This window comes from Rhipicephalus microplus, chromosome 6, assembly GCF_043290135.1.
Source record: "Rhipicephalus microplus isolate Deutch F79 chromosome 6, USDA_Rmic, whole genome shotgun sequence".
NCBI lineage: Eukaryota > Metazoa > Arthropoda > Arachnida > Ixodida > Ixodidae > Rhipicephalus > Rhipicephalus microplus.
This window is the reverse complement of record NC_134705.1, coordinates 33,276,083-33,300,888: the sequence shown is the minus strand read 5'-3', so window position 1 is coordinate 33,300,888 and position 24,806 is coordinate 33,276,083. Positions and strand designations below refer to the sequence as shown.

General features: G+C 44.2%; 1 protein-coding gene across 4 annotated transcripts in view; it reads right to left on the bottom strand.

Moving 5' to 3' along the window:
- Positions 1-24,806, bottom strand: part of LOC119167684 (uncharacterized) — a 276,153-nt gene that overhangs the window by 54,685 nt on the left and 196,662 nt on the right. For all 4 annotated transcript variants that reach the window (XM_075865901.1, XM_037419204.2, XM_075865903.1 and 1 more), the window contains one exon: positions 23,371-23,563. In XM_075865901.1, the coding sequence (XP_075722016.1) occupies positions 23,371-23,563 (193 nt within the window). The remainder of the gene's footprint in view (positions 1-23,370; positions 23,564-24,806) is intronic.

Genomic DNA, 24,806 nt, shown 5'->3' with positions numbered 1-24,806 from the left:
TTCCAACGAATCCACAAACACAATGATCGACGTCCCTTCGACCAGCGCCGCCCTTTCGCATACGTGTTCACTCATTTAACACCCCCTCCTACAACCACATTAACCAATTTAGCCATCGACCCAAGTAAGTCGCAATTTAACACCCCATTTCACAACCACGTTAACCAAATTTAGCCATCGACCCAAGTAAGTCGCACTTTAACACCCCGTTAACCAATTATATGCTCCGCATCCTCCTCAGTGTTCCCCCGAGGGAAGCTGCGGGCAATTTTTTTTTTTTAAGTTCTCTCAGCCTCTCCGCGGTCGACGCGCGGCGAGGCGCAAAACGTGACACAGCTGGCGCCATCTGTAGCGCGTCGCGCCAACTCGCGATGCTCTCCTCGGCTTTTTGAACGGCCGGGACGCGCTGCCGGCGCTGTGCTGCAGTGGCGGCAGATACGTACTCGCCTACACTAACTTTTCGTCTTGTCTCGGCATAGTTCGTTTCAGAGGAACTTATCAATCTAAATGTTACGATTATTCTGAATGAAACATGCCGTCCACGGCAAACTTTTCATCGTTGTATCCGATATGCGGTGGATAACATATCGTTATATATGGTTTTTTTCCCGCATAGCCCCAATGCATAAAATGAGACTGTTAAGTCGACCCATCGTTATAACCGATATATCGTTATATGTGGTATCGTTATAAGTGGACTGCACTGTACTACCGTATCTCCCATTCGCTTACAACACCACATTGCAAGAGACATTTCAAGTGATGCCCTTTCAGCTTGTTTACGGTTGAACACTTCTGGATGCAATGCTGCCTGTAAGCGACAATGCTGACCACAAACGTGAAATCAGAGATTTCACCCTGAGAACAAAAGAGGAACCTCAGCTGGCACGATATCACATTCAACAGCAGCAGCGCATCAATGTGGACTGATACAACTTGCGGCGAAGAGAGGTCGAATGAGCACCAGATGACAGAGTATAGACATGGACTCTTGTACGAACATCTGGCCTCTACAAAACGCCTCTCCGTCGTCAATTCGGTCCTTACAGAGTACTCCACTGAATCCATTGTCTCTTTAGTGCTGAGTGCCGCGAACTCGGGACATACCAAAAAACTAATGCCAGCTGTCAAGTACGCACAAGGAACATGGGTTTCAGCATAAAAATATGTAGTGTTGTCTGGTCTGAGGTATTTTATGCTAGATGCAATTGTTCTGTAGCTGATGGCAGACAGCGCGAAGCACGTGCAACAGCTCTCACTTTTTAATTCTTTTTCGCAGTGTGACGATAATTATATCTTGAATAATGTTGTTTATTTGGTGTGCACAAACTCAAGAGGTGGCATGCGACATGTTACATAGTTCTAAAGTACATTTTTGGTTGCAAGGTTCTCGCTTATTTAGCATATGGAGAATTCGTGACATACATAAGGGTATGCATTAAAGTTTCAATTTATATAAATTAACTGGGAAATCATTTAAAGGTTGCTATTTAAGGCTTGTAAATGAAAACAATTTTTATTTTGTTCAGCAGCTTCATCAATCAGGCATCAACCCTCCTAGAAGACAACAGCATGCTGTAGCTACAAGAATCGGCCATATAATATAATATATTATTGTTTATTTTCAACATGTTAGATCTCAAAATGTTACATGCCAAAGGATGATACAGCTAAAGGCAGATTAACTGCCTGACAATGGCCTTACCACCCAAGCACTGTTCAACAGAATTTCAAACATGTATAAATTATACAATTAGACAGAAAGTGGACGCACCAAGAGAAAGGAAAAACTTGACACAATTATATCAAGAACAGTTCATGATACACATGAAAAAAATTAAGGAAGTATACTATTTTCAATACAAATGTCATACACCACATAACGCTTCAGACCCTGCTCATACTATGAAAGCACACAGGACAAGAGATAAGACTTAATGACAAGCTTAAACACAAATTTTGACATAATTTAGAACTTGGGGATGTTTATTTAGAAAAGAAGGTATCAAGTAATTAGGTTGATTAGTTCCGTATTTAGTTATACAAAGTGGAAGTTTGAAGTGGCTATGTCTTAAACTATATTGCTCACATGTGGTTAAATAGAAGAGTGAGAATGTTTATTTATTTTTTCACTTTTCTTTGTGTATGCAAGTAGCAAGTCTTAGGTTATATAGCTGATGAATTTTTAATATCTCATTTTTTAAGAAGAATGGTGCTGAGTGGTCAAGCCATCTAAGGTTTTCTATGTGTTGGACAGCTTGCTTTTGAAGGAATGTCAGCCTACACAAGTTTCCGATGACATGCGCCTTTACAGCACGAGATCAGATCGTGGATGACTTTGGTCAGAAGAGAGAAAAAAAGTGACGAGTCGTTCAAGCAAGCAGAAGAATGCTTCTTAGTTTGGACTTGTGTTTGACAAGTTAACAAACAGCAAATAATTTTCTCCGAACTACCTCAATTGTTTGTTACAATATTTTGAAATGGCCACTGTTTTGCACATAAATGTTCGTTTTCTTATGGCACGATTGAGGCACGCCTCAAGAACTGAAGTAGGCTAGCAGTTCAGAAGATGATGCACACGAGACAATGCATGACCGAAAAATTAAGAAAGATGCCGATAAAAGTAACAATACAAATCGGCAGTGACTATGGTGACGAGGCCCGTCAACTTAATACTATCATTTAATTGAGGGGGCGTAGTGTAATCGCGACTACGGTGACAGGGCCCGTCAGCGCAGCGCTATCGTTAAAGTGAGCGAGCCCGTCACCGAAGTGAGATCGTAACAGTGAAGGGGCCCGTCACAATAGCAATGCAGCTATAGCGACGGCCCCGTCATCGTGAAGCAATGACTACAGTGAGGGGGCTGGTGACCGTAGTGTAATGATAAAAACTAGGGGGCCCGTTTCTGCAATTTTGTAGTCGTTTTAGGCACCATTGTCTAGCTGCTCTGGTGGAGTAGTGGCTTTACTGGTCGTCTGGGTGCTTTAGTTTGCAAGTGCTGGCTGGTATGGCTGCGGGCTTGGGTAAACCACACAGTGTGACCGAGATGATGAAACAAAAACGCAAGAACGAACATGGATCTAGCAGCGTCGATATATCCTACGATGAGAAAATGTAGCCATAGGTAGCTTGAACGCAGTCACCTCGCGTAGCAGTAAAGAAAAAAACAAATGATAACTTTATTAATTCCAGTAAGAGCACAAACAGCAGCACTATGTCGAGGCCCGTCACTATAGGCAGCATTGTTAAAACGAGCCACCTCACACTTTATCGTTACAGCGTGCTGTATTGATTACCTCAATACGGTTGTTTGTGCACATATGCGCTTTTAATAGCGCCGATAAAAACACGCTACACATGCAGTAGTACTGCAGTGAATTTCGCGGTTGGGGGCGCTCAGACCAGGGCTCTACAGCAGCCGTTCAGCGAGACGGATCCGTTAGCGAGAACCTCGACTCGGCTGATCGTCCAGATTCTCCCTTGCCAACGGCTCCTCCCATCGCTCCACTGTAGGATGCTGCCTTTTTAAAAAGGGCAACATTACTCGAAACTATATTGCACACCAACAACAAAATGAGATTTGAACTGATGATTTGCGGCACGAGCTTATCTCCAACTGCTCATCAGCCCACTCCGACACCAGAACAGCTAGGCGGTGACATCTAAAACGGCTCCTCCCCCTCATTTTTACCATTACACAAAGATGTCGGGCCCCCTTACATGCCGTCGGCATTACTTTATGTTGACAGGGCTCATCACTATAGCTGCATAGCTACTATGACGGGCCCCGTCACTATTAGGATTTCACTATGGTGACTAGCCACGTCCCCGTAATCACGATTACACTACGCTGATGAGTCCCCTCACTTTAACGACAGTACTGCGTTGACGGGCCCCGTCACCATAGTCACTGCCATGAAAATTTCCAGGTGCAAGTGAGAATCAAACCCAGGCTAGCTGCTGGAAAGCAGGTGTTCTACTACAGAGCCATAAGATTTGTTGAAAGTGCTTTGGAAAGAAACACTATATGAATGGCATGCAGGGTGAGGCGTCTCCTTAACTCTTTTGTTAACACATGAAAGTAATAATTTTTCATATGTCTCGATAAAAAAAAGTTCTTGCCAATTTAAAAAGTACTTGCTCTATAACGATTCTGTTGTACTAGCATGAACTAAAGCTGTCACTCGGTCACGAAGCACGTGTTTCTTCCTGTCTGGAAAGAGTTATTAAAGCACCAGTGAACGAAAAGACGACTTCGACTATGCTTTTCCTGTTTATATGCCGCTGCGATGACACACCTGACACACCATGTATCGGGCAGGGCAGTTCTGGCTGCGGTGCGCTTCACTGCCTTTCCACGTCTGTGAGAATTCACAGATGAACAGTAATCGGAAAATAGCCTCTTTGTGGTGTGTACGCGTTGCGCGGCCTCGACTTGATCGTACGAATTGAGACTGTGGAGGATCACGTGCGCCCAGCCACCCTTTCCATTTTACGGCAGCGCGACAGCCTAGTTTCGCGGTCATGACTGTCCCTTCGAGACACGAGTCAATAATGCCTCTTGCGAAGAGATGGAACACCCTTGGACGGCGCTCATGATTCCCCTTTCCTGGCATGCGGAACGGGTTTCCCCTCACTCAAAAAGGAGATGTATTCTCGTAAGGGAAGAGGAAACTGGGACAGTGAAGAAAACTAGCGTGCTGACGGCCGGATGCTCTCTCTGACACCGGCGCCGAAATAGGAAGGATGGACCCGGAACCCTCTGTGAGCCAAGGACGACAGCGACCGAGGTGTAAGTATCTACCTTTTGTTATCTGTAGTCTCTCTACGCAACATTTACACTTTATTGCTAACGTGTAGCAATAAAGTGTTGTCTGTTGATCTAGCCTGTTGCCTTATTCGCCCAAACACGGGTAGCTGCGATGAGACAAGCTACGGAAAGAGAATGTTAGTCGTGCACGGTATGACTGCATGCGGCTGGAACATTAGCTAGGCTTCTGCGTCAGCCGTACATAGAAAGAACCCCCTACGTCTGGCGCCCAAGGAAACAAATTCGGCAACGCGGCTAGTTTTGTGGACGCGAGCAACTACTGACGTTCCTCCACATGTAGGAAAACAAGCATGTCGAAATTCCAAGATTTTCCCATGTTCTCTGATGTCGCGTCGCAGAGCGTCGCTTCTTTGGGGCACTGTTAGAACTTTCTGACAGCGTATATTTTGGTCGTTTCATGTGGTACGACCAGGAGAGTGCAGAGAACTTGTTAGCAGAGATTAGGTGCACAACAAAAAGCGTCACACATGGCACGAACAGAGATTTGCCACAAGAATTTGCTCAGACACACGCGGAAACTGTAGGCGCGTCTTCGGGCAACAACAGTTTAACCTCGAGTCTTACAGAATGCGCTGTCAGTTACGCAAATCCTGGCGAGCACCCTGCAGAACACAGCGAAGGCCCCGAGCAGAATGAGCGAGCACGTATCAGGTAGACATGCCTACCTACACTGGTTACCACGACTGCAAGAGTGGCAACGAGTATCTCAACCGAATGCTCCACTATCAGCAGGTGACAACGTTTTTCGTTGCAGAACTTCTTGAGCGCGTGGTCCGGGTGTCGCTCACATAGCAAGCGACTCGATGGTTCCGACTAACTAGACACCGCGCCTGCACGGTAAAAGAGTTCCGCGATAGCTTCCGCGGCGAATTCCTACAGGCTAATTATGAGTGGCGATTGCGAAGAGAGTTGGAGTTACGCACCCAGCATCCGGATGAATCCTTGATAGAGTATGTACAGGCAATGGACGAACTGTATTGTATCGCTAACCCTCACACCACCAATGCAGGAAAAGTGAAGCGCGTTACGCCACAAGCACACCCGACTTTTGCGGCGCACCTCAGGTGATGCAAATTCACCGACCTAGAAGAGTTCGCCACCGAAGTGAAGCGCATACAAGGGGACATCCTCGCAGCGCAATCGTATCACCCACCTCCGCCCTCAGTGCAGCCTCGCTGCGCGTGGAGTGGCGGTGCGGTAGCTTCAGAAGCATTTAGGGGTAACATGTCAGCATCGTTCACTGATGAGCACGTACCACATAGTTGGGAACTGTCAGACCGCCCTTTGGACCCCTACGCTTACACACTCTGTACGACCCACCTGTGACATTCCATGGCAAGAGCGCGCGGTCGACACGAGGCCTAACGAGAGCGAGGACCACCAGATCGAAGGGACTTACGATCGAGCCCGCGTGCTTTCCGCAGTCCTAGCTATCAGTGCAGCGGGGGCGGCATCGCCCGCGAATGCGACCGCTCACCATGTCAGGAGCAAATAAGCGGTTCGCAAAATGGACAGCACCGCGGGTGATCTACATCAGGCACCACGCAGTGATTCGTAATTCTACCAATGCGTTCGGATGACTGGCACTCTTAATCTGTCACGCAAGTGATGCCGTAGACTCGCCCACACCGCTAATCGAGTAAACGATAGTTCTAAAGAAGTTCGTAGCACTTTTGGATACTGGGGCAAGCGTTCTTTGTTTGGCGGCAATGTGTTACACCATCTCCGTGAGAACAGTATCCATTTGATACAAAGAAACACCATCTTCCGCCTTGCTACGGACATGGCACAATAGATCGGGGCGACTAGGCTAGTGATCCGCTAGGACACACGCCTGTGGCGACAACGTTTCGTGCATCTTCCTAAGCTGTCAATGTCTCAAATCCTGATTCTAGACTTCCTCGCGCCCAAGTCGGGTATTGTCATTGACATTGCAAACGGCAGTTACCGAGAGCACGACGGAGATGCACTAAGGCTTTTCTCGAAGACCCCCGCATTGACAAAGACATGCCAATCGCAGGGAGAGGTGAGAGTATGCGAGTAGGAAAGCGCACCAAGAAAGCGAGTAACCACCCAGTCGGAACAATGTGCCTTGCTACAGCGAAGGTATATGCACCTGCTTTTGGTAGAGGCACCGAGCCTGCCAGAAGGGAAAGAGCGCAGCTGTCGTCACTGTTGTACCGAGTATTACGCAATGCTCATTTACCGGCCTGGCCGCACTATGCTCGTCAAACACAGATCGACACGGGTGATGCACGACCCTGGAAATGCAATCCTCGATCAGCTTGGCTAAGCGGAAAGCACTTGACGCCGCCTTGGATAGACTCATCAACACAGGCGTAATTGAGAGTGAAACAGCCCATGAGGTTTCCCGGTAGTTCTAGTTCCAAAGAAAAATGATACGTATCTCCTTTGAGTAGATTACCGTAGGCTGAATGAGGTTACAAAGAAGGACGTGTACCCTCTTCACTTTATTTCATCGTTAGTATCCAACCTACACTAGGCGAAGTACTAGGCTTAATGCTAGCAGTGCATATTTCCAAATTAAGATGGACGAGCGAGAGAAAGAGAAGTCGCCTTTTACATGCCACAGAGGACTTTTTCAATTCAGGAGAATATCTTTTGGCTTGCTGGGAGCTCCCGCTACGTATCAGAGGCTTATGGACCGTGTTTTGGGCGATGCAAAGTGGCAGTACACACTCACATATCTAGACGACATAGAGGCTTACTCGAAAACATTCGAAAAGCACTTGCACCACTTGAGACCCGTAGAAAGACTGAAGTCTGCGAGCACCACTCTGAACCCAAACAAACTTCAGATAGGGGCGACCTGAATAACATTATTGGGATTCCTGCTTGACGAGGGTTGCATTTGGCTGAATAAGAGTAAGCTTGAAGCGATTCTCAGCTATCCGTCACCGAACATTATCGGTGAGCTGAGGCACTTTCTGGAGATGGTGAACTTTTATCGCCAGTCCATTCTATATTGCATGGCAGTGCAGGCACTTTTGACGAAGCTTTTGAGGATTGGCGAGCGTTGGGGTTGGAGCCATGAGCAGGAGGCTGCACTGCGCCGCCTCACGAAGCTGCTGGCAAACATAACCAAGCTGCAGCTACCCAATTTCAACAGGGAGTTTGTGATTCACAAAGACGCAAGCGACCTAGACTTAGGAGCACGGAGGTTGCCTCCGACCGATTGCGTTCGCGAGCCGTTCATTGACGCCGGTGGAGAGGAACTACTCGGTAACTGAAAAAAGTGTCTTGCGATAGTTTTTGCTCTCCGTAAGTTTGACCTTTACATCGATGGAGTTGCATTTGTAATTGAGATTGACCACATGTCCACAGTGCTACGGCGTCATCATGTTCTCAGCAGTGCTAGCAACAATGCAGCGATGCTAGCTTGCAGCCTCGCTGGCACTGAAATGGTGCGGGCCAAACCAAGTGCAGGAGAAAGTTTCCTTATTCGTTTATCGGCTCGCGAAGATGAAAGGCAAACCAAGCAGCGCACCAGTGCGCGTATGTGACTTGAAACGCTACGTGTCATGGGAGTAGCACAAGGACTAAGGACAGTCGTTCTCCAGACCGCAGGCGGCGGGTGAGAATGCTCGACACCGAGTGAGGAGCCCAGAACCACGTTACTTCCTGCGAAACTGCGAAACAGGTGGAGATAACTCTCCATGGCAGGCCCTGTTTGATATGTTCAACATGAGGAGCAAGGGTTCGCGCACAACACATGTGCAATTGCTAACCTGTACTTTTTTCTATGTTGACTTTCATCGAGCAGATGGAGAGTCGAAAGGAAAAGAGGTGCCACCGGAACAGCTCGGAGAGGTGACCGCTCTTCCCCGTGGATCACCTTCAGCCCCATCCATGTCCTCACCCCCGCACTTTCAAGCAACGCCACTTCCAACCTTCCCCATCACCCTCATCAACAGCCCTTTACACAAGAGGCGCCTGAGGGATCAACCTCAAGCCCAGGCAGGAGAGCCAACTGCCTCAGAGCCGCTGTGGCAAGAAGCCTACCTAGCCAACCCATGGTTGTCCAGGCACCCTTATGGCCTCTGCTACCTCGAGGCCATGGGGCGGTATGCCGAAAATGAGACTCCCGAGCCCGCCACACCGGGGGAGCCGTGACTCGATGCGGCAGCACCTACGGCAGAAGGTCAACTGCAGGAGGGCATGAATTGGGACCCACCGCCCTAGCCTTCATCGATGATGAATAACAAAATATTCTCATGTTTCAGTCTCTGTCATACGGGGGCCTTCTTAAGGCGGGGAGGATGTGGGAGAGCCCGTTTGCCCAGCCACCCTTTCCCTTCTACGGTAGTGCGACAGCCTAGTTGCGAGGACATGTGTCCTGTTGAGACACAAGTCAATGAAGTCTCTTGCCAAGGGATGAAACACCCTTGCGACCGGTGCTCGCGATTCGCCTTTCCCGGCGCACGGAGCGCATTTCCCCTCCCTCAGCGAGGGAACCAGGACTGCGAAGAAAACTAGTGTGCCGACGGCTGGACGCTTTCTCTGACACCGTAGACAAAGTGAGAAGGACGGACCCAGAACCCCCTACGAGCCAAGGACGACAACGATCGAGGTGTAAGCGTCGACCCTTTGTTGTCTGTAGCCTCTCTACGCGACATTTATGCATTATTGCTAACGTATAACAATAAAGTCTTCTTTGTTGACCAAACCTTTTGCGTTATTCGCTCGAACCCATAAAGCTGCGATGAAACAAGCTACAGAAATGGGACGTTAATCGTGCATGGTACGACTGTGTGCGGCTGGAACATTAGCTATGCTTCTGCGTCAGCCGCACATAGGACAGACCATCTAGGGTGCTCTCTCTCACACCAGGGACGAAGTAGCAAGGACGGACTCAGTACCCTCTGCGAACCAAGGACAACAACGACCGAGGTCTAAGAGTTTACCCTTTGTTGTCTGAAGTCTCTACGCGACATTTAAGCGTTATTCCTAATGTATAGCAATCAAGTGTTGTTTGTTGACCCAGCCTGTTGCCTTATTGGCTCAAACATGTGTAGCTGCGATGAGACCAGCTATGAAAAAAAGGACGTTAATTGTGCACGGTAAGACTGTGTGCGGCAGAAACATTAGCTAAGCTTTTGCATCGGCCGTACATAGGATAGACCCCCTACAAGCCGTGGACCTGACAAATACATAACCACATTTTCCCGATGCAGCATGTAGTTGAAGCTTTATTACAAGTGTATTGAGAATCAGTGTCGCCGAGATGGCCCTGGCCATTTGCATAAATAACTTCTTTGGCACATAGGTTATATGCAAGGAATTATCAAAACGACTCGTGGATATGTAGTTTTACACAGCACACTTGCATATTGTATCCTAGAGCTTCTTGCTCCACTGAGTCTGTTCTTCTAGCAGTAGTTAAAAGGACACCGAAACACTTTTTTCAAGTAATCATAGAATGAAATAAACAAAAGAGATTATTGCCTCACGAATTCAAAGCTGCGAAAATTTTAAGAATCCGTCCAATACGAGCGGAACTGCAATTGCATTTTCTCTTTCGTCCTGGCGAAAGGGCTGGAGGCTATGCAGGGAGGGATAGCAGGGGCAAAGAAATTGACCTTGAGCCTTTTCTATTCCATTTTTTTTCTTTGAATACACGACTTTTTTTGTGTTATCATGCAGGCACGCGTGGACAAGTCGCCGCCTCCCGCGGCGATCCCCGTAACGACGGAGCATGCCATGTTCGAATCGGTCAATAGCTGATAGATGGCCTTCTACGCACAATGTTTGAGCGTTTTCAGTCATTTCTCACATTTCTTGAGAGAAGAAAAAGCAGTTTATAGCAGACTTTGATAATTTATTGTGAATCGCAGGCCGCATGCTGTGCTATATATTTGGCTCACGTGTTCTCGAGAGCCTCTAGTACCGATCGGCAGCGTTTTCTGACCATGCTCAAAATGGGTTGCAGTGCTCCTTTAACAAATTAAAATGCACATTTGTGACATAGACTGCCACAATGACGATGACTTTTTGCAGAGTTAACAGATTAACATGTACACATGTGACGTAGACTGCCGCAAAAGAAATGACATTTCGCAAATGAGCCACGTTCTCACCCTCAACCCTTTGATGCTCACTGTTGATCTGGGGCGACAACCCCAAAAACATTTTTTGCAGCAAACACACCCTGCTGCATTAAACTTCTGGCGCTATATGTGGTAAAAGACAAACACTACCGAGAGACATGAGCTTTAAAAATGTGTAAATATAAATAAATCGTGTTTTTGTGGTGTTTTGTTCCAGCGTCTGAGAGGTGGTAAAAAAGTTCCACACACAGAAGAAAATTTATTCGACTGCAGTGGAACAGGATGCTACGGCAACATCTGTTACACTTTAAAGTGACTCCAAAGGCTTTGTAGAACATTTATGAGCACACTGATTAGTGTGGCCGCATGTTACATCACAGAAATCTCGATATCAAATGGGTTGTTACTCACAAACAACATTGGGCATATATGGGAGTAGAAGCAGATATGGGAAGATGCGATTGTAGTGATTTACAGTGTGTGGAGGTGATATTCTATGTTTTTAGTGTAGAAGATAAAGAAAACTATCATTTAAAAGAACCAGTTCGCGCTTCTTTATACTCTTCTTTCTCATCGGCATCACTCCCTGAACAAGTGCACCGATATGTTCAGCACAGAAAAAAGAAGAAACTTCATTTTTACAAATAAATCTGTGTAGTTGGATGCTTTTGTTATGTTCACAATAACAAATCTAAAAAGATAATTTTCATTATACAAAACAAAACGATACATTTTCTTTCCTAGCTTTTAAATGTTTTTTTTTTTCTAGGCTACCCAAACTCAAGGCCAGTCCTCAGTGCAGGTGTAAACCAAAATTGTAAGATGTATAATTTATATCTCGATTTTAAAGGCCAGTCCCCTAGTGCAGGTGTAAACCAAAATTGTAGGATGTATACATTTAAATCTCAATCTTAAATGATGCAACGTGCGTCTACACCTTATTCCAGGCTGCTACTGCTGGAAGGCATTCTATGTGAAGTAGTATCATAGGTGCCCAATGTTGCTCATGAGCGACAATTTACTACTTGCCTATAAATAATCATAATTTTTTTCTGAAAATATTATTGGCATACTTTATCCTTTTTTTTTTATGCATACCAAAGTTTTCTTGGTGTTGTTTAAAATTGTGGGCATCAAAGTTGAAGATGAAATTTATTTGCATCATAATAATGTGGGAATGCTCGAGCAAAAAGTGAAGATCACTTCACTTGAGAAGCGCCAAAGCCCCCATATACAAGGCAAACAAAAAGGGCTAGAATATACACTAACAAGAAATTTTAACCATTTCACATTGCAGGTCAACCTCTAATATTGTATAATATCATGCAAACAGCTTGATAATTATTACAAATATGCAGAAACACTTACACCCCTTGAACAACAAAGCATTCTCATCATGGAATGAAACACACTCGTATATTGCATATGCTGCACTGTTCCACATGAATATCACAAAGAATCAGTTTGTTCAACAGAACTGCAAGTGCAGAATGTAACATTTGCTGCCCATACTTAGTACGACAAAAAGGAATGAACCAATACTTCTTGGTGCGAAATGCATATACAGAGGTATTCGTTTTCAGTGATAATATGCTGAGAAATGCATGCTCGCAGTTATGCACAGATTTTGTGTAACGCATAGATAAAAAGAACTCATAAAGTTGAGGCACGGGAGCAGTTTTAAATTGGTGAAATAGTTCAGCAGTCTGTGCATTGTAATCAGTATTAGGGATATGACGCAACGCTTAGTAGCACATGTAGTTTGCTAATGTTAGAAGATGTGGTATTGCCCCAAACCAGAAAACAATAGTTAAGGTGCAATAAGAAGATTGTGTTATAGATAAAAACTTTTGATTGATTGATATGTGGGGTTTAACGTCCCAAAACCACCATATGATTATGAGAGACGCCGTAGTGGAGGGCTCCGGAAATTTTGACCACCTGGGGTTCTTTAACGTGCACCCAAATCTGAGCACACGGGCCTACAACAAGGTAAAAACTTTTACAGATACGGGAAGGTATGAGTGAAATTTTGCAAGAACATCTACTTAGGGGACACATAACTGAGTTAACAAGGAGATCCCAGCTCATGTTTTTATTGAAAGGTATTCCTAGCGTTTTTACAGTATCCACTATTTCAATGATACCGTTGTCGAACTTAAGTATTGGTTCTCAAATAAGCGGGCTTTGACTCCCATGAAATAGCACAGATTTTGTTGTTTTTTTTTTTTGGAATTTACTAACAAACAGTTTGCAGTGCTCCATATACTAAGTTTTTTATTGTTTAGGGTTAAGATGCCTCATGTTTTGATGGGGTTTTCAAAGTTGAGAGCTACAAATCAACAAGGCTCATTTCAGATCCCCTCTTACAGCCACTGCAACTACCTCTGTTGTGGCTGCCACATGTAACCATGTGGGAAGCATCCCAATGCGCCGTGCTCAAAGGCAGCGGTTGCCTCTGCTGTGGCAGTTGTCACGTAATCATAGAGGATGGTAGAGCGCTTTTGGCTGTGACAGCTGGGTGGAGCCTATGCGCCGTGACGTTGCTACAAGAAACCTACATATGTCGACAGCACCTACCTTTGTTTACAAACATGTAATAAGTCTATAACGGTAGCATCAGCATTGAGGCCTGGCGGGGAAGCTAGGTGGCCGAAGGAAAAAGATTGGGAAGCAGTGTTGCCAAGTGAGCAATTTTCTCACTAGATATAGCGGGTTTTCATCATGTTTAGCTTGTGAAATTGTTCCATTGCAGAAGGAGAGATTTCAGGCAGTTTTAAAGAGTTGCTAGCTTTTTTTCTAGTAGTTTTTTTTTTCAGTGGACTGAAGACCCGGAAATAATGCAGTGTTCATCGAGATCCAACAGAAGGGCAATGGATTTCAATTGAACTACCTGTAAAAAAATCACTCCGGCAAGGAAAAAGAAATTAATTTTGTAGAATGTCACTAAGGCATCAACCATCCAACAAACCCAGAAATTTGTATTTCAATCGTGTAGACCAATAAAAGCCAACAACAAGATTTGAAAGAAAGAAAGAAATTTTTGTACCTTAAAAAAGGACTATTATATTAGGAAAGCTAGCTTCCAGTCAAGAATTATTTTTGTTTACTTTTGTTTTTCAAAACTTTTGGGCAAGTTTGACACAAATGTTGAATTTAATAGTTTTTAGGTAGTTTTGAGGGCTCCTGTTACAGGATTGTTACTTTTGACTTGGCAGCACTGTTGGGGAGTATCTGTCGTGTGTGACCTCCAGACGAAATCCCGCAGTGTGTGGCAAATGCGGGTGAAGCAGCCCCATGAATTCATACAAATAACTAAGGAGGACTGTATAAATTTTGTGAAGAGAATGGGCACAGCACTCTACACTGTTGTCAGCAAGGCAAGAAAAGGGGAGCCACTGAGTGGAAAATGAGGTCTCACACAAAACTCATCAAGAGACTTGCCAATTACTATGGAATAGCCCTCCACAACAACAGCAATGATGTGGAGGCAATGCACAAGGCCGTGATGGCGACGTACCACCATGTCACGACCACAGATGAGAGTCCTCACCATGAGCTATGTCCCCTGGTCCTACGAGCTGGTGCACACACAGTCGCAGAGGCAAAAGGACACGCACAACCAGCCCACAAGTACAAGCTTTCTAGCAGAGTTGCCTAAGCGTTGTTGTCGGTGTATGAACGCCTTGCAGACACACAGCTGCTTGAGCGGTGTAAAGGGCAAAAGACACAAAATGCAGTTGAGAGCTTGCATTCTGTGATTCGGTCACTACTATCTAAGCACCAACATGCCTCTCTTTTTGCTGTAGAGACCGCGGTGAATGAGGCAGTATTAAAATAAAATTCACAATGTGTGCGGATGTACTTAGAAATTTGTGTTACATTGGGTGTACGTCCTGGTTCCATTGCCCCTCGAGAAAAAGACTGCCTGCATCTGAAGAAAGCGCGTAAAAGTGAAGCAACCAAGGGACCGAGGTCCAAGAAGATGCCTCTTGGCAGTGATGCCAAATACTAAAGCCCCAGGGTATTTTAATAATGTTGCAACATTTCCAAAACTTGAGAAACCACTTTCTGTGATGTTTTTTCTTTTTTGTCAACCAACTTGCTCGTGGAAAGCACTGCGTGACTATCGCTGAACCGATTTTCATTCTGTTTGTTTTATTCTAACTGATAGACTGTGCCATACTTAAAGGCAGTATTCAAATATTAGTTCAAGCTTTCATCATTTTTTTTTTTCACATTTACTGAAAGACAGAACATGATGAAGCACATGCATATGCAAATAATGTTCAGCAGAAAATACAAAGTTCTTTCAGCACTTTAGTAAGTTTCACTGCTCTGCTGAGTCACTCATGGAGAGTCTGGCACATCCGTATGCACACACATACAAAGCTGTTCCAGAACTTCAGTAAGTTTTATTGCTTTGCCAGACTCTCCATGAGTGACGAACTTGAGAATTTAAAAAAAATGAGAACTAGTAAATATAGCTTTATGAAAATTTGCATTTATCTTTTTAATGTGATTTTTAGTGTGTATGGCACATTTCATTAACCTAGGCCGAGAAACAAAAAAGTTACAAATGATCCCAAGATCCCCCCTTATTAAATGTTTTTTTTTTTTTTTTTGAACTGCCTTATTCAGCCTACTTTTCAAAGAAAATTTTTTTTCCCAGAGACTTTAGGAAGTCGGCTAAAAATCGGGGTTGGCCTAGATTCGAGTAAATACAGCATATAGACTATTCTTGGGGTAACAAATTCTGGAAATAAATTGTATCACATAGGATTAAAAAAATAAAAAGTGACAAAGTCACAGCAAGCATGCTCTTATTGTGAAACAAGGCACATATGTGTACACTTATGTGTTTGAAGCGGAAGCTGCATATTCTACAGCACATATTTGTTAGATACAACTGATTTCGCTAACTCACTAATAAGCACTAGGAGGATGATCTCACTAAACAGCTTTTTCCTAAGTCAAATACTTCTACAATACGATCAACCCTCAAACTTCGATATTAGGAACCCGGATATAACGAAATATCTGTTATAACAAAGTAAATGAAGACTACTCTTGATATGAATAGAGTGCTAGGAATATACTTTTAAAACAAAATTTTGGATATAATGAGCCTATTTTAGTGTAATGTGCAAGTCCCTTATAATTAGCTTTGAGTGTATATTAAATTGACACACTTTTCTTCACCATCCGACACTCCATGTTTCTTGCAAAAGGAAACATAGCAGTGTTGTGGCGTCTTGAATGACAGTGTTTTTCTGCCGCATTCACGACGGAGTACACAAAAATATGTGCTTCATAGGTCGGGGCACGGTGTCGTCTGCTCTGCCTGACATAACCAAGATGGCGAGGGTGAATGCTACGGCGCCTACCAGGTGGCACTGCTGATTTAACATAAGATTTACTGAGAAGGTGATGACACGGGGCCTGATTAGACTATCATGCACTACTCTTGAAATTGAAGCTCTAACGTCCTCCAAGTTTTTCTATCACCAAGATGAATTTCTGACCATTCAGCTGGAACAAGTCCATGCCAAGAGATTCCCAAGGATGTCTAGGTAAGATCGTGGACACCAGACGTTTAGCAAGAGTCACGCGGGTGCTGGCCCAATAATGCAGCTAATGTCCACTGATATGCCCGGCCATCAGACTCCGAAGGCGGGGCTTTGATCCTCTCGATACCCTGAAGCGCTTCATGCAACAGCATCAAAACTGCTGGTAATACCATGAGTATGCAGCTGCTTTTTGACAAAACACTGCCAAGGAAAGAAAGCTTATTTGCCACCGAGGTGTACATGAAACGGTGTTGCGGCAGCTTGCACTGCCATGAACAACCACGCTGGCAAAAAGAGGCGAAAGCCGTGCACTCACTGTCAGACTCGTGTGCCTGTCACACGCCTCTTGAACTAAGTGGCAAGACTTCTAACATCCCGCGGACTACCTAAGCTGCTAAGAGTTCCACATGTCTTGGGCCCTGCAGGTGATGAGTAAAAAATGCATCTGCTGCAGCTAGCAGATTCACTGGCAGCTGAAGCATCCAGAATTGAGATCAAATATCTTTCAACCAGAGTCATCGTGGTACGCGAGGCGGTGACATGTCCAGCTCCATTTTGCCCAAGAATGAATTGAGGGGCTAAGCGTCGCCCTCAACGTCAAAATTCCATGGGCAAATTTGCCAAACCATAATATAACACTGAAATCTGAGGCTGCTGGTGTTACCCGTTCACTTCTGGGACAATGTCATGTGGGTTGCTTCACGGAAGCACAGTAACACAAAGATGGACTGACACATTGAGACTTCTCCATTTCAAAAAACGCCAGGCCTGCTCGGAAGGCACAGCACAGTCACAGCGAAAGCTAGAAGAGCGGCCTTTCAGAACCTTTTCTCAACACTCATTGGGTAACTGCTGCAAGCACACCACACTTGCTTGATGCCCACTATGGCATTATTAATAAAAATTTTAGATTAGTAGGCCAGCATTCCCTATGCTATTTTTCCTCATTTTTCTGAGAAGCATGGTATCCACTAAATTATTGTGGGAAATTTTGTGCCAATTGTTCATGTAGTGGCTGACGACGATGAAGAATTATGCCTGAAGTGGGTATGCACCACAGTTAATAGGGGAACAAGAATAAGCTTTTGTAATGGGTTGCAGCATTGGAAGGCCCACTCTTTATGCTATTCGCATTGTGCGACAACTACCGTATTTACTTGCATAATCCTCACACTTTTTTTGCCGGAAAACCTATGCAAAGTTGGGGGTGCGAGAATTACGCGGGGAAAACTTTCCACAAAAACGCAGAGAGCGAAAAAGAAAACGAACTGGCCGCAAATCGGGATTCTCACACCAGCAACTCACAGCAAGCTTTCAGAAGTACTAATTAGAACTTACCTCAACAATAAAAGCAGAGGTTCAACACAAGCCAAGATTTATTTGAGACACAAAAAGTGGGAGCAAATAGTCGAGAATTAGAACACCATATGCGAAGCTTGTGGGCATTGCTGGCGTAGCGGTAGTGGTCGGCGCTCAACAGGAGCCCTCAAAAAGTAAGCGTAGGACGTCAGTATTGGACTGATGGCTATTTAACAGAATCGTCCGCAGTTTTCTTTTGAAGAAATAAAGTTTACCATCAATCCCAGTTTTAGGCACACGGCAGGCCCAACGTGTCTTGGTGGCTTTGAGCTGCCGTGACCAGTAGCGAACACAAAACTCGTAGGCTCCAAAGGGCCTACCGGCGGCCCTGTTGCCATTGTTTAGCGCATGATCTATCACTTGCAACTTGAAGCAGCCGTGTGGCTTCAGTATCACCCCATAACGTGCCAAGATTACCGACACAAGATACAAAAGACGCCGCAACACACACTGGCCACTTCGGCTTGGCTTGGATTGGATTGAATCTCCGTGAAATAGTACACTTGATGCTTAAGAGATGGCGCCAGATGGCGCATGCTATCATCATCAGTGGCATTCATTAATAAATATACAGACTGGCAAAGCGTCAAGCAAGAGTGCAAGGAACATTTATGGCTAAAAGGAAAAGTGGCAGGGCAAATGATACTCCTTGGTTTCGTATACTTGTGGACGGGAGCTAAGGCCAGAGAGGAAAACCAGGCAATGGTAGCATGCATATCAAAGGACATTCAGGAGTTAGAAGGGGAGTGCGAGATAAATATACTAGGAGATACGAATGCGCACATAGAAGATATAGATGGGTATACCGACCCGACAGGCAAAGTGATCTTGGATATGTGTGAAAGGCTTGATTTGATCATTTGCAACAGTACTGAGAAGTGTGAGGGGTAAATAACATGGGAGGTAGGAAGGCTGCATTCAACGATAGATTACGCACTGATGTCACATAGGATGTATGATAAGCTCAGGAGAATGCACATAGATGAAAGTGGCTCCAGAAGTCTGGGTAGTGATCACAAACGTATCAAGGTTAGTTTTGGAAAAGGAGTGAAAGTGAGAAGGAGACAAGACGAGCAACTACAGAAAAATTTTTATTCAAAAAGGCAAATTGAAATAGCCACTAAACAAATTGAGAAAGTGATCACTGAAGATAATGAAACAGTGTGGGCATGCACAAATCTAATTAGACTGTTTGAGCTAGAGCTTGCTAAGACATGTGACAAGTCACCCCGGAAATGAAGACACAAACCCAAAAGTTGGTGGGATAAGGAAGCATGGCTTCCATCGGGTTATCGGCCAAAGAATTATCTTTTCTAGAAGAGCGCATGTAACAATAACATGGAAGAATCTTTGTCATGCTGTACATTCTTTCAGTTTTCTTGTTTCTGTTGTTTTTTCCGTATATATTTTCCGCTTCTGTGTTAATAAAAATTCAGTTGCTAGCAGCGCTTGTCTGTGTCCCTTCTTTAGTATTCCCGTCTTGTGTTCGCGCTGTACGTTCTTCATCATGCAATACCAACTAGCCCAAAGTTTCACTCTTCTAAGGGATAAGGAAGTTAAGAGAGCCATAGCAAAACGTAAGGAAGCCTCTAGGGAACACAGACATGCTAAGCAGCGGGGTGAACTGACAGATGATGTTGAAAGAAAATGGGAAATCTTTCTAAGCTGTAGAAGGGATGCATTCCTTCTGATTAATAAAAAGATAAGAAAAAAAGAAGCTCAGTGGCTGACAGAAGTACACAAAAAAGATAGAAAGGCAGCAGCGAATTTTTGGAACCATCTAAACTTCCTAAGAAATGGAACGAGCTTAGAGCAGAGTTTTATAACTGCAGCCCAAGGTGCTAGGCTAGAAGGGAACGAAGCTATAGAAAATATAAGAACAAGGGTGACAGAAAAATTTCAACAAATAAGTACTTTATGCACCACAACAGACAAGGACGAATCAAGTGGTGCAATGGCTCAATTTTCACAACGAGAGTGGGAAAGGGCTGAGAAAAGGGTTCCTAGTAGTACATCAACAGGCCCAGATGGCATTCCAATTAGGCTGATAAAGACATTAGGTCCGAAGTCTAAGCAGGCTTTGAGAGAGGCAGTGAGGAAAATAATAATCGATGGAGAAGTTCCCAATGGATGGAGACTTAGCAGGATGAGCATGATCTATAAAGGAAAGGGGGACAAAGCTGACATAAACAACTACCGTCCTTTAACAGTGACATCAGTGGTCTACAGGCTGGCGATGCAGATTATAAGGGAAAGACTGCAGGCATGGATAGAGGAAGAGGAGCTGCTGGGGGAACTGCAGAATGGGTTTTGGAAACACAGGAGGTTGGAAGACAATCTGTTCTCACTGACGCAGTACATCGAAATAGCAGAAAAGGAACACAGGCCCCTGTGGCTAGCATTTTTGGATATCAAGGGAGCGTACGATAGCGTGGTTCAAGAGGACTTGTGGGGAATACTGTACACACTAGGTGTGGAAGATGGAGTCACTAATCTTTTAAAGGATATCTATAAAGGTAAAAAGGTAGTTATAAAGTGGGAAAAACAAGTATCCAAGCCTGCAGAGGGAAAACGGGGGCTTAGGCAGGGGTGCCCCCTGTCACCCTTATTATTCATGATGTACCTACAAGGATTAGAGGCCAAATTAGAGGTAAGTGAACTGGGCGTCAACCTTTCTTTCGTCAAACAAGGAAAACTCATTGAACAGGCACTACCAGCATTGATGTACGCAGATAATATAGTGCTAATGGCCGACAACAAGGAAGATTTGCAGAAATTGTTAGACATCTGCGGTAATGAGGGAGATAGGTTAGATTTCAGATTCAGTAAGGAAAAATCAGCAGTTATGATTTTGAATGACAGTAAAGGTAGTGAGCTTAGAATACAGGAGGTCACGCTAAAGATAACAGATAAATTCAAATATCCGGGCATATGGATAAGCAATGGGGCCGAGTACCTAAAGGAACACGAAATATACGTGACGACTAAAGGTAACAGGAATGCAGTGGTAATGAAAAACAGGGCACTGTGGAATTACAATAGGTATGATGTTGTGAAAGGAATATGGAAAAGGGTCATGGTTCTTGATCTGACGTTCGGCAATGCGGTCTTGTGCATGAGATCAGAAGTTCAAGCAAGATTAGAAATTAAGCAACATTGAATAGGCAGGCTTGCCTTAGGAGCTCACGGGAATACACCAAATCAGGGAGTACAAGGTGATATGGGATGGACATCGTTTGAGGCCAGGAAAGCTAGCAGCAACATAAAATTTGAGAAGCGATTGAGAGAAATGGGGGAGGAGCGTTAGGATAGGAAGGTATTCAGCTACTTGTACATGAAGAATGTCGATACAAAATGGAAGAAGCCAACCAGAAAATTGACTGGTAAGTACTTAGAAAACAGCAGTGGGCCAAACTAAGAAGAATTATCAGTTAGGAAGAAGGTGAAGGAAGCTGAGACCGATATGTGGAGAATTGGCATGATTAAGAAGTCCGCACTAGAGATCTATCAAACGTTTAAGCAGGAAATTGCAAAGGAAAGGATCTATGATAATACTCGGGGTAGTTCTCTACTGTTTGAGGCCAGAACGGGAGTATTGCAAACCAAGACATATCAGGCCAAATACGAAAGGGTAGACACGGTATGCAGTACGTGTGGAGAGGAAGAAGAAACTGCCATTGGCAGTTGATAATGTTCTGTAAAGGGCTTCACCCTATAGTTCAAAATGATGGCGCAGAGTTTTTCAAAGCACTAGGGTTTAGGGACAGGGAGGGCAAAATAGACTTTAAGCGGGTAGAATTAACTAGAAGAAGGTTATCTGATAAATTAATAAAATTAAACATTGAAATAAAATTAAATAAAATTAAAATTAAAAAAATAAATAAATAAAAATAAACAAAATAAAAAAATAAAATTAAAATTAAACAATTAATAAAATTAAACAAATAAAATTAAACAAAAAAATAAAATTAAACCCTTCATTGCAAAGTACGAATCCTCAACCTAGCTTTTTAAAGGGAAAAAAAATAAATCTAGTTTTTGGTTCATTAAGTATTACGGCTTGGTGGCGCTAGCCACTGCTTGATCTAAAGGGTACAGCCATATCCATCCATCCATCCAGTGGTTGGAACGAGCAGACGACATTATTGTGGCAGTTTTCGGGGGTGTGATAATAACTCGAGGAAAAAAAATCCTATTTTTCTTGGGCGATGTGGGAGGTGCGAGAATTATGGGAGTGCGAGGATTACACGAGCAAATACGGTAGTTGTTCTTTCGCTGTTTCAAAACGCTTTATGAATCGTATTAACGCGATTTCTTTCCTGACATCAAGCCTGCCTAAGGCCAGTTTGCCAACAAGCCCCAGGCACCGGCGTGGCTCAGTGGTAGAATAATAGGCTGGCACCAAGCGGTCACAGGTTCGAGCCACACTGTGTAATTAGTACTAGGTTTTTTTTCTCATTTCACGCGATGTGATTACAGACACCGGTGGCACCGGCGGACGTCTACGGCGCTGCTTGATACCTGAGTTGTGATCTCATAACAGCTTTTACTGTAAAAAAATTACCCCCCGCTTTATCGGACACGAACATAAATACACAGGTTGCGCGACATGGTGTTAGCAGTTGAATGCATAGGCTAAAATGAAGCAGTCTCCATACAGGAGGCCAGCCAGCTGTGTCATTTTTAGCTGGCTGTGAAGTAGGAATACGAGGTCTGCACCGATGTGTGAAGCAGGGTGCAAACCACCATTGATATGGAAGTGGCGGAAATGTAATGGAAGCCTGTGGTGCACTGTTACACATGATGATTTTCTAACTAGCTGAACAAAAAATTCTCTCTCAGAGTTATACTGTCATTAATTTTTTAAAAGTGCCATATGTAATCAATCGCAGGACTAGAAGTAGTCTATATACTGCATGCCTGTTTCTTCCTTGGTCTTTATGTATTCCGACTCTCCGAGTTTTACCCACAAAAACATTTATCAACACTCGGTACAGACCCCGCCACAGTGTTTGTGAAACTTCACAATTGTCTGAGATCATTCTGTCAAGATTAGGCACAAAAAGCCAAATGCTGAGAAGTTTCAATTTTTTTGGAAAGCTTTCGCAAGCGTCAGTAATAATACTAGAACATTCCATGCCGCATGCATGAATACTGATGTGCTTTGCTGCAGATCAGATTATTGACGGTCAATGCTCTGTTCGTCACTATATTGCTGTAATTTGCTCTTTTGCTTCTTCCTGGTCGCAAGTTCAGCCAAATAACAGAGTGTAAGAATACTGTTAGACGCCACGCCGGGGTGATGCAACCGTTTAATGGGCCGAACAGCAGAGAGACAGCAGCCAGCGGTTTCAGCAGCAGCTGCAGCAGCACGAGCCTCTGCCACAACAAACGTCTTCTTCGTCGTCTCTAGCAAGCCCGTATTTTTGTCACTACAAGAGTTTTATTTTGGATATGCTAACTGCTGCTTTCATCAATGTCACGATGTTGTGAGAGTACGGGAAAATCAAGTGCCAAGAGCATAAAGTGACAGATACCCACCAGTGCTCGCAAATGCTGGCACCTTTGGGCCAGACTGTGTGTCGGCATGGTTAGGGGCAGGAGAGCCAAGCCATGGGCACCACTTAGTTCCAGTCGCTCAAGGCCAGTCGCACACAGGAGCTCAGAAAGGCCACCCAGGGATGCTGGATGACGCTGCGTGGAACGCTCGCCCGCTCCACCCTTGGCAATGGGGCTGGGCATCAGAAATCGCAAACAGGCTCAGAAAGTGACTGCAATACCTCAGTAAGAAGCACAACATAAAATGCACCATGCTGGGAGCACTAAGGAAAGATAGGAAGAGGGGTGACATAACCACAAATATGAAAGGAAGGATGAAACAATAGCAGGGTGTCGGCATTGGCCAGCTGCTAGTAGCGTGGTGATACGTATTTTATTTTCTTCTGTGTCTTCCAGTAATGAATCAACTTGAAATACTTCCTTTGGTGAGGTGCTTCCAACAGAACACTATAAAAGCACCTCATTATTAGGCATTTTAACTTAGGTTGCACAATGCAACAAAGCTACATATGCCTCCATGCGATTGAAACCTCAATAATTTGCATGCTGAAAAGGCGTCATAAATTTTTGAAACATCATGCCACCCCTGCATAGGGCTCTTACTCCTCCACGTAAGTGAGAGATGACATGACATGCTAATCATCGCAATTATCATCCTCTGATTACTGTATCCGTTAAAAACTGTTTCCAAGTATAGGTACTTGGGCGTATTCCTCACATCATCTATGTGTTGGCACAGGCATGTCGATTTCATTACAGCAAAGGCATGTAAGGTGTTGGGTTTTTTGCGGCGTAACACTAAGCTGTTTCCTCAGCAGGTCCACGATCTTCTTTACAAGAGCTACGTCAGACCAAGTTTAGAGTCACCTTTCTTCCGCAAAAATAGTTAACAGGGGTGTTCCTCAGGGTTCGAATCTGGGTCCTATACTTTTCTTGTTATTTATTAATGATTTGCCTAGTGTGCTTCAAAGCTCTAAATGTCTGCTATATGCGGATGATACGACTATATTTACGTCCAGCAGCAATGCAATCGCACTTCAAAATGCACTAAACAAGGACCTTATCAGCATTCACCAGTGGTGCTTAAATAATCATTGCAAATGAATGCTACAAAAACAACATTTATGGCATTTTATTCTCAACAGAAAAATGGTTACCTTGCCTCTTTCAATTGTATTAAATCATCACACAATACCTGCTTCTGATAGCACTCGGTTTCTAGGCGTCATCTTGGATAAACATCTGAAGTTCCATGCTCAAGCGCAGTCCCTTCTTAAAAAGGTTTCTTTCGATATTCATGTCATTCTAAAAGCACAACCATACTTTCTACCACATGTTATCCTGTCACTATACTATTCTTACATTCACAGCCACCTTTCATATTGCTTATCATCTTAGGGAAACACGTACAACACACA